At 36.4% G+C, this 11,427-nt stretch overlaps 1 protein-coding gene across 1 annotated transcript; it reads right to left on the bottom strand.

Annotated features, from left to right (window-relative positions):
* Positions 1-3,549: 3,549 nt before the first annotated feature.
* LOC131157504 (glycerophosphodiester phosphodiesterase GDPDL7-like) lies at positions 3,550-8,160 on the bottom strand. Its single transcript, XM_058111706.1, has 10 exons — positions 8,026-8,160; positions 7,547-7,652; positions 7,159-7,455; positions 6,599-6,708; positions 5,870-6,371; positions 5,583-5,624; positions 5,164-5,451; positions 4,904-5,043; positions 4,183-4,666; positions 3,550-3,997 (listed from the first exon to the last, which is right to left on the bottom strand). The coding sequence occupies exons 2-10, from the start codon at positions 7,638-7,640 to the stop codon at positions 3,684-3,686; spliced, it is 2,271 nt and encodes a 756-aa protein (XP_057967689.1). The 5' UTR covers positions 7,641-7,652; positions 8,026-8,160; the 3' UTR covers positions 3,550-3,683.
* Between the last annotated feature and the right edge of the window lie 3,267 nt (positions 8,161-11,427).

The following is an 11,427-nucleotide window of genomic DNA, read 5'->3' as shown; positions in this document are numbered from 1 at the left end:
ACTAACCCTCTTCTGTTTCCCGACTATACAATCCTCACACATGTCAATTTGCACTGACTTTAGACCACTCAATTTTTCCTTTAAGTGCATCACCCTGAGTCCCTTCTCGCTCATATGACCAAGTCGTTGGTGCCAGATGTTGCTGTCGTCATTACTTGCAACAACTGAAATAAACATGGAGGCATTGGAGGTTAGAAAAAGTGTTCCGGTTTTCTTACCTCGCGCAATCGTTAGTACACCCTTTGAAACTTTCCATTCATCGCCAATGAATTTCGTCTTGTATCCCTCATTTGCCAGCTAACCAACTGAGATCAAATTCTTTCTCAGGTCTCAAATATACATGACATCCTTTAGCTTCCATACTGACCCGTTTATATTGATCTTCACAACTCCCTTGTAGGTTACGTCACAAGGTTGATCGTTGCCAAGGTACACCTTACCAAATTTACCTAATGTGTACTCCTCTAGGCAATCTCTGCAACATATGGCATGAAATGAGGCTCTGGAGTCTAAGACCCAAGACTTATGCTTGCTCTCCAAAGAGCATATCAACATCTCATCATTTTTGGAAGCAATATTTGCTTCTGTCTTTGCCCTTGTCTCATATTCTTTCTTCTGACTCCTGCACTGGTTCTTGTAATGACCAGTTTTTCCACAGTTCCAGCACTCAATAATTTTTGTGCTCGGGGAACCTGTGTCCTAAGTACCTCTGGGATTTTTGGATTTAGAGCGCCTGAGCCTAGATCTGCCGCGGTTGTTTGATTGTCCATACCTGTTTCCTCTGCCTCGACTCTCCATGTTCAAGGCTGAACTTGAAGTGGAGTCATGATTCGACTACATCCTGATTTCCTCCGTCAAAATCATGCTGACGACGTCATTGTATACAAGCTTCAATTTTCCTGCGGAGCTACTAATGGCAGTAATGACACCATTCCAACTTTCAGGCAACTAATTGAGAATCAGTAAGGCCTGAATCTCATTATCAAATGTTATCCCGACTAAGGCGAGTTGATCAGACAACTCATTGAAGTTATTCAAATGTCTGCTAAAACTTTCACCAGCAGATATGCTCATCGTAAATAGTATTTTCATGAGATGTACCTTATTTTCGGCTGAAGGCTACTCGTACATATTAGAGAGTGCATCCATTAGATACTTGGTGGATGTTATATGCTTGATATTGAATGCCACAGATTTCGATAACGTCATTCTGATGGCTCCGAGGGCTTTTCGATTAAGCAACTCCCACTCGTCCTCATTCATGGATGTTGGCTTACCCTTCAACGGTAAGTGCAATTCCTTCCCAAACAAATAATCTTCTATCTGCATCTTCTAGAAACCGAAATTGTAGCCATTAAACATTTCTATTTTTTAACTCTTTTCATTCAACATCTCGATTCGTTGATCTAGAGATGGAATTAGCTCAAATGGATAGCACGGTTGGATCCGAAACGATTGAAAACCTTAAAAATGGTTCAAGTCGCTCAAAAAACAGATCCAAAACAACTCCAAAAAGCTCAGTCAAAGTAATGGTCAAACCTGGTCAACTCTGCTGACGTGGCACGATGATATGGCAGTGCTGACATGGCAGTGGGGTCCCCCAGCTGACGTTGCAGTGCTTACGTGGCACTCCTGTTGAAGTGGCACTCCTGTTGACGTGGCACCCCTGGTTCTAGATCGCTGGTTCAGGTCGGATACGGATCCGTGGACCAGATCTTGGGTTGATCCGGTCTGAGTCAGCGTTTGGGTCGAGTCGGGTGTCTACCGGGTCGAGTTGAGGCGGTCCGGGCGAGGAAGACGCGTGGCAACGCATGGGCGCGTGGAAGAGCTGGTCACTGGCGCGTGGCGAAGCATCCTACTCTGGCGAGGCGCGTGAGGGCGCATGAGGCTTCGTCTAGACTATGTTTCGAGCTCTGGGTTGCGTAGTTCTCTTCGTCTCCGTGAGCTGAATGCGATGGTGGCCTCAAAACTTAGTTTTGATTCACAGGACAGAGCTCTGATTTCGGGATCACTTCCGATCTGAATTTTCTGCTCCAACCGGGCTCTGATACCACTTGTTAGAAACTTATGAGCATCCAGAAAGATGTGACACTAGAAATTTAATGTGATTCGGTCAATATCGACCTACGTCCACACAGAGCACACACCAAATATTCACTATTTCATCGGAAAATTATAATTCTCACTCTCTCCCTCTCTCCTCCTCCTCTTTCTCCTCTCTACTCTCTGAGCTTCTCACTGTGCATTTCTTGTATTCCTCGGGCCTCTATTCATAGGGCTGATATTTAAATTACAATTTAATCACAATTAAGCATAAATGGGAAGTTACAATGGAGAGATAAAATGGAGATTAATTTCACCACGTGAGATTAATTGCACCGCGTTCCAACTCAGCTCTAGCTCTTGGCTGCTCCTAACACCAGCTATAACAAAATTCATAAATCATTATTATTTATTATACAAATAATGATGTTAGTGTAAGTTATTTTTTCATATAATTTCAAAAGCACTTGTAATATATTTTGTTTCTATAAAATAAATTAAGATAGAAATTTCACTTCACTCCTAAATTTCTCATTTGAATTTTGATGAAATTCCATTGTATAGTTAAAATTGCGACAAGTTTTGCCAAAATTTTGATTTCAATAAATTTCGAATGATTTAATGAGATTTCGACGGAAATTATGCAAGACAGAAATCACCTACCATTTCAAATTCGAGGGTGGCGAAAATCGAAAATTTCGATAATTTCATGGAAATATAAGACCATGGTTCACCCATATGTATCAAGTCCACCCATGGACTCCGCCGGTGCTAACAAGTGGTATCATAACCGATTGTTCGTAACTTGGGGCGAACGAGAGCGTAAAGTCAAGGTGTGAAGCTAATTCTCTTGACATTGCTAACAATTGGAGGATCAAGTGTGTGACCGAGGCCAATAAGGATCATCTAAGCCTGAAAGATGGATCCGAATAGGGTCAAGACGTGAGAGGTAGGATTAGTTCAGGGGCACGTGGAATGCAATCTGACGCACGTAAGACGTCAGTGGTAAGGCCTACTTGAGCAACTATTGAAGAATTGAGCTTACTCCTAGAAGAGAGACGGTTTCCGTTCAAAGAGGAGCAGTTCAGACTCACAAGTGAATGAGTGATTGTTGAGAATTCCATTTGTGAGTTTGTCTAACATTGAAAAAAATTGAGTGGATGATGGGTGCTTATAAAACTTAATAAGTTTAAACTTTTGGGTCAAGTTGGTGTTCACCCATATATATCATGCCCACCCATCGAGACTCCTCATGCTAACACTAAAAAGTGCATTTTTTTACGGGCTAAATCTGTCTCAATTCGAAAGGATGTTATGATGTTCTAGTTCATGATATCGTTGTACAAAGTGATTGACAAATAAAATATCAAATAAAAAGTATAATCTTTTCACAATCAAGAGCTAGAAAAGTAAGTAGTATGGCTCTGAAAAACTACTTTGTCAATGAATCTGTTCAATATAACTGTATTTAAGTCATGATCAAACATTATCACTAAACCACCCAAATCCTCCCCTCACAGCAGATATGAGATGATCTAAACCCAAACACTTCCCATAGTACATGGTTATATATATAAAAGAAAAGACTGGAGAAACTGGGTAATAAGTACTAATTTTCTGGTCCATGCCAAACAAATCAATCAATGTTGATATCCTGCAGAAAGTAAAGAGAGCATTGCAATTGCCAAAAGAGAAAGACCCATGTTAGCAAGATGCTTGGAACTGCTGGAACGGGGTGTTTCAGCAGGAACGGGAGCAGGCACAGATGCTGACCCATTGACATTGGTGGCCACAGGAGGCAGAGGTGGGTCGATGACATCTGAAACATCTAGTGGGGGCAGAGGGGCATTTGCTGGTGCCAGTGCATCTCCTGAAACCAAAGAAAGCAGGGAACCCGTCTCTACTGGAAGAATAGGAAACTGAGTATTGGCATTGAGGTCCGAACATTTGGTCGCTGAAATGATACACAGAGATGAAAATTTTGTTATTGACATAATCGATGCAGTAACTGGAAAGATCACAAACTGTTGGATCCTTAAACTCTTGCCTTCCATTATAATGCAATATAATTCTTGATTTCAATTAGATGTTTTAGCCAGTATTGGTGGAGAGTTATTATTTAGGCATTTAAAGACTTACTCAAATATGCATTTGCAGTTGCTGGATATTCCGTAACAACTCCATCAACCTGGAGCCCCTCAATGAGTGTAGCAAGCTCCACCATAGGGTCTGAGAAGTAGTCCATAGCTAGAGTAGTAAATTCATTCCTGAGAACTGAGACATATACTGAGATGTTTGCAGCATGCATATCTATAGTGACAGTGGTATTAGCAGAGGTGAAGTAGTCTAAAGTATTAATAAGGGAGCCTCTGGACACAGTAACTGCATCGGCATACTTCTTGATCATCTCCACTGACTTCTTGGGTGCATCTCCAATAGTCTCTTTAATGGATAACACTCTTCTGTAACTGGAAACGTTCTTGAACTCAGACAGCACCGAAGTGTCATCTGATTGGATCAAGACTTTTTGGGTGGACTGTTTGTCGAAGGTGGCATTGCTTAAGGCTTTTGTAACTGCATCTGTTATGCTGAAGCCCTTCTTTGATGCAAGGTAGGCAGCGTTCTGAGAATGTAGCGTGAAGAGTCAGAACTCCATTTGTAAAGCTAGAAGTTTATAGATGGAACATAATAAATACACAAAGGGAGAAAAGCAAATGTGGGGTTGTTTAAATTTGGAAAATGACAGCCTTTCAGAATATGCTGCTGAGATCAAGTTAAATTTCTAGCGATACACTTTGGGAGGGGGTGTTGGATGGAAGAGGGGAAGGAAGAGAATTAACAGGGAAGAGGTTAAGCCTACCTCTATATTGATCAAAATTCCAGAAACTGCCTTCGCCTTAGCAAAATCCAGAAACTCCACGAGAGTCAAGAATTTACCCTTGTTCTTGCTTGCCGGATTTCTTGGCATATTGCTCTCTGGGATAGGACTTGTTAGTTGAGCTGAAAATAAGAAAATAAAAATTAAAAAAAAAAAGATTAATGTGAGTTGGAGTTGTAAAGCCTAAATACATAAACTTGCACAAGTGCAAATAAACAGAAAAAAAAAAAATAGTAGTTTACGCTTCAGAGTCTGAATCTCGCTCCATTTGAGATTGAATGAAAATATTCCACTGTTCTGTTGGATTTCAGGGATCACAGAAGATTGAGCCATGAATGAGGCTACTGCAGTTGTATCCTTTAATAGATCGGGCGAACTCAAGCAGAAGGCAACTCCATCTTGTGACATTTGGACTGAGCAATCTATTATGTCTGCTCCATCATCTACTGCTTGCTGATAAGCAAGATCGGTGCTGCCCGCATAAACCCCACTTGCTCCATTGTGAGATATGACCAACACTTTCCCTGCCCCTGAAAATGTCCAGAATTATATTGGAAGGTTGTAGAATGCCTGCTCCACTTATTTTGCTTCATTTAGATATATGATCAACAATTGACGAAAGAATAATTTCATTTGAAAAAATATGAGAGAAGTATCTTACACTTTTGCAGCCTGCTAGCATTCTTGTTATGGGCTAGGCATCCTGCACCAGAAAGAATGGTCCAAGGGTGAGGATACTTTTTCTTATAGTTGGAACTGCCAAGAGTTTATTGCATTTTTGACAGTTAAAAAAGCAAGGTGTTGAATTTTATTTTTTCATGTTTTGTTTTTTGATTGGTGTTGAATTTTATTTTTTCATGTTTTGTTTTTTGATTCTTTTGTGTGCATTAGTGTGTGTGAATGCAATGCTGAAAATTAATATGATACAGAGAGAGCCTAAAACCTCACCAATTGCTTCTGATGCTGTGGGAGGAAAATCTGTGACCACCCCATCAACAGAAAATTGGGAATTATCGATAAATTGCAAGTACTCAGCCGTTGGATCATAACTGTAGTTATAACTTGCAGGAAGGTCATTTGCAAATCCATAAGCATAGACTTCAAGTCCTTGCTTGTGAGCATCAGTTACCAGACTAGTGGGAGCCTCCAAATATAGGTTCTTATTAACAGGCCATATGAATTCTTTTGGGACAAGAATCCCAGACGCAAATGACTTAATTGAAGTAAGATTCTTCAGCAGCAAACCATATGTCTGGTTGGTTGTAGGTTCGACATCATCGGCTTGGAGGTACTTGAAGATGAGCTTTGTTTTAGCTTTTTTCACTTTACCATTCATGTTCTTTAAGAAGCCAATCTCAGGAGATGACAGGAAATCCAAAGGCATAAATTTCTGAGCATTTTGCAGGTATGATGCTGGGCTGAGTTTGTGTTGGGTATAAAACATGTCATACTGCAATTTAGCGCAGAACAAATTCCAAACGCCATCACACAAAAACAAAAAACATTAAAAAAAAAAAAAAAACACAACAATTCAATACAAGTGTATAACTAACAAGTCAGTAACATAGTAAATGGAATCCTCGTGGTAGAAGAACTCTACCAAATCGTTATGGAAATTTATTTGTATGGACTAAAAGTCATAGTGACTCGAGTGCTGTCTGAGAGAGAGAGAGAGACCTGAACATTGAGCCAAAATTTAGAGGGACGAACTCCAGTTGCATCTTCCACACTTGTTAGTGGCAATGAATCATCGAACAAGCTTGATCGAGAGAATACAGATTGATACACTACAATGGGAAAAAATGACATGCAACGAGAAGGAAAAAACAGTCACTTCAGAGCCTCGGGGAATATTTCATGGTGCAAACTCTTCATCTTTACTTGTAAACTTTTTCTCAGTATCTAATGACTATGTATACGTTCATTTTAGCAAAAAATCTTAGACTATGTCATTAACACTTCTTTTGAAACTTCCTGTTCCATTTGGTTGCCAAGCAGACAAAGGAAAGCAACCGAAGTCTTGGAATACAAAACTATTCCCACAATATACTTATTTAGGTTCCCTTCATTTTTCCTATGCATTAATATCGAGTTACTAAACAGAACAATAGTTAACTTAAAAAAGAATCCAAAAAAAAAAAAAAAAAAAAAAACCACTTTCTGATCCGCAAGCAAGTGTGCTATCTGCACAAAGTACGCAGAAGAGAGGGGAAAGGGAGATTGTTCTAATGACTTACATGTGACATTGTTGAAGAGCTGATCGAATGTGAAGTCCAAACCGAACCACCCATGCATATCCTGCCCATTTACATTGTAGTTTCTGGATCCCTTTGGGTAGATTTCAGCTATATTTGTTGCATTTTCCAACTTTATAGCTGACTGGCAAAAACCCACACCATCTTTTGATAGTTGCAGATCACAGTACAAAACTGAGCCGCTCAAACTGAGGCTGTTGGACATATCATTTGCCACTTGGCTGGATTCCGGAAACAGCCCTGAGAACCCGCCACGTGCTATCACAAGGGGCTGATTCCCTGCAGTTTTATTTTGCACAAGAATTTACATCATGCATCCAACTTTTGTTCTAATGGTGATTTGTTGAAGATAATGCGAAATGCATGTTACCATTCAGAGTCTGCCATGGTGAGGCCCCCTTCAAATGTTGCTGTGCCAAGGTCGAGTGAACCAACAAGGAAACCAATAACAAACACCTAATCATCTTCTTCTACTCCTGCAATTATCATTCCCAAAGACAAACAAGGATTTCACCGAATCATTGGATAGAAGGAAAACCAAAAACAGCAACCTGCATGTTTCTCAACCCACATTCAATTTATATCTATATGCCAATCCCTTCTTAAGGAAGAAATTTAACCTATTGATTAAAACAAAAAACAAAAAAAAAACAAAGAAAGGGAAAACAGAAGAACATCTCAACCCAAGGTTCAGAGTAAATCCACCATTTGCCTTTCGCCCTTTCTGGGTTTTGATTGAGAAATGCCCAGAGCCTCAAATTGATGATTCTCTCGTCACATTACAACGAACCCACCAAAAAACAAAAAAAAAAAATTGCACACAAACAGGGGAGATGAAAAATAACTTACTTGAATCAAGAAATATATTATTTAGCGGCAAACTGCGAACATCCCTTGCCGAGCTTCACCAAAACACCATGAAACTCTCAAGGGAATGCATTAAAGAGAGATAAAGATGAGAGGTGGGAGATGCTTGGTTTTTGGCAATAACTCCCACACATTTATCGCATTGCCATTTACCAATGACTGGAATGAACAGCTCACACCCCCACCCCAACAGCTAAACCGTTTTTTGAAATCCCAATCAAAGTCGCTAAAATATTGGAGTCTTGTCCTATTTTCCTTATGGGGTTCCCTATGCAAACGTCAAGAGTCAAATTGTCATTTCGTTGTAATTCCGTAGAAAATTAAAAAATAGGATGAGCTTTTTTTTTTTTTCTAATTTTAAGAAATTAAAGAAAAAAAATAAAAAATGCTTAGGACCCGTTAACTTTTGTAATAAGTTTTCATTTTCCATTTCAGTTTTCTACAGAATTACAAAGAAGTTATAATTTTTGTTTTAAATTTTACAATATTTGTAGGCAAATATTTTAAAAAACAATAAAAAGTTTTGACACCATTTGCTTGCCTAAATATTTTTATTTTCTATTTTCAAATTTTTAAATAATCATGAAAATACTACTTTATTTTCCAATTTTCTAATTACTACAAGAAAATTTTAGAAATTATTTTTTTTATTTTTTAGATTTATGATTTTTTTTTACTCTACGTTTGGAGCTCGGTGAGCATATCGTTGAAGTACGGTATCCCTTCTATTAAAAGGTCATGTACACATTATTTAGTCACATTACTTACGTGATATAATTTTAATGAAATTGAGGGCAAATTTGTCATTTTATTGTAAAAATCAAAGAATAAATTTGTAATTTAATAAATAAAAAACAAATGTGCAGCATCGAGATATTTTTTTGGAATGTCTATATTGCCCTCGCTACAAAAAAAGATCATGCATATAAAAAGGTAAAGGCTTTTTTGTAGTAGATAGTAGTTCTCATTTTTATATTTCTAAATTTTGAAATAATAATAATAATAATAATAATAATAATAATAATAATAATAAATTATATTATTTTTAGTTTTAAAAAATTTTTATTGATAAACTGAAATACATTTTTGTTAGTCGTTTCCAAGTTCACCATGTAAATATTAGAAAATTCAAAAATAAAATGAGTTTAAAAAAAAGCCTGGGGTCTGTTTACATGTGAAAACTAATTTGTTTCCATTTTATTTTTCTAAACAATTACAAAAGCGTTAGATAGCTTCTCAGTTTTACAATATTTGTATGCAAATAAATAAATAAATAAATTTTTTACTTACTCATTTATCGAAATTGTTACATTTTTTATTTTTAAATTTTTAAATAATTACTCCTTCATTATGAGCACAGAAATTGAATTTTGGATTTGATTTGTGTACGATAAAATATAATATAATTTTGTATTGAGTTATTTCCAAATGCGCAAAAATATAATTCCAACTCCGCAAAGTTCATAATTTCAAATACTAGCTTATATAATTTCTAAAAATTAAAATATATATATTATCTTTTTTGTAATTATCTTAAAATGTATAAATAAAAACTAAAGAATTACTAAAGCAAACTCTTTATTTTCTTTCTTTTTTTAAAAATGAACCTTGAAAATTTTAAAAATAAGCTAGAATTTTTATAAAAATATAAAAATATTTTCTGCAACTAAATAGACCTTATTTTTTAAAATTAGAGAGGGCCTATTTTTCTATAATCATGATGAATAATAAAATACAAAAAAAAGGATGAGAGATGAAATAATTTGTTACTTATAACAAATAACAAAGCACTACAAATGATATAACTTGAATCTAATATTTAAAATCAGAAATCAAGAAGTTGTTTGGTTAATATTTGTAAAATTTAAATAAATTAAAAAAATTTATTATCATTTTTAAGTTAAATAATATTAAAAAATATGATTAAAATAATAAAATTGAAAAATAATATAAATTTGAAAATATTATAATATAAAAATTGTTATAATTATTTTACTTATTTTATTTTATTTTTAAAATTTTTACTTTACAATAACTATCTTATTGTGCATGACAATTGAAAAATAGTATAAATATTTTATAATTAGATTCTATTATTTTCATTTTTTGAAATTTATCTATTTATTTTCGTTATATTGATATTCACATGATCTATTCCTTCAATTGAGAGAATAAGTCTGAATATGTCATAAGAATGGGGTCTATTTTCCTGTTATTCCTCTGGGCGCCCCTTTCTTGTGTTCGGTTAATCGGCTGGACGAGCATAGGCCTAGAAGGAACGAACTGAGGCTTTGTTCCGGGATGTGCAATCTGATTAATGGTGGGTCCGAAAACAAAATTTTTCTTAAGCCACTGATTTCTACTTCCTGGATGATAGCGCCCCTATGATACCCCATGGAAGAAAGACTTAAAAAAGGATTTAACATTACTACCCATATCAACAAGGTGCACCTTTCTTTTCGGGAGGCTTCTCATAAGAACTCCACAATTAAGCATGCTTGACTTGAAGTAATCTTGTGATGGGTGACCTTTTGGGAAGTTTTCTTAGGAAGTGTGTGAATGAGGATAAAACACACTGAAAAGGACACGTGTTGGTCTGTGAGGTCAGTCATTAGTCTGATAAGGCCCGCCCCCCTGTTGTTTGGTCTAGGTGGAGGAGAGATGCAATGCTCCTTGGTAGACCTAGGTTGGGGCGTTACAAATGGTATCAGAGAAATTACCCAACCGTAAGTGTGATGATGTGTAACGCCCCGAACCCTTAAACCCGGGTCCGACACATTATACCTGATAAAATCTCTGATAATCCATAATCAACATATACGCAGTGGAAAATATAAATATAATCTCCATACATATAATACCATAATACCAGAGTTTACTAATTTCTATATATAATCCATAGTAATCATCAATCACCTACATTTCCATAAATTTACATAACTCCCAAAACATTTCAGTATTTTCACAATCATTCTTACTCAACAACCTTAAAACATAAAGACATAAAACATAAATATTTACATTCCCCAAAGTATTATCAGTATATACCCTTTCTTTTAATACTTCTCAAAAAGTCTAAAAACCCCCGAGCTCTTTAAGCTCGATTTCGAAGAAATCTTAAAAAAGATAAATTCAATTTCGGGTGAGACACATCTCAGTAAGGGAAGAAACGATATATTAAAACAGTGTGTGGCTAACATGAGTTTATATAACAACATAATATTTAACATTTTAAAATCATTAACACAATTTCTAAAATCATTCTCTGATCCTAACCAAACACATGCACGATATTTTACCCACGAGATTATCTAAGGATAAGGGTGATTAGCTGCCCATACAAGTAGCACCTCTCTGCTCTGATATTTAAGTAACCCTAAGGTG

The sequence above is a fragment of the Malania oleifera genome, chromosome 6 (assembly GCF_029873635.1).
Source record: "Malania oleifera isolate guangnan ecotype guangnan chromosome 6, ASM2987363v1, whole genome shotgun sequence".
NCBI lineage: Eukaryota > Viridiplantae > Streptophyta > Magnoliopsida > Santalales > Ximeniaceae > Malania > Malania oleifera.
Note: the sequence above shows the minus strand (reverse complement) of the source record. Positions and strands in the feature narration are given on the sequence as shown.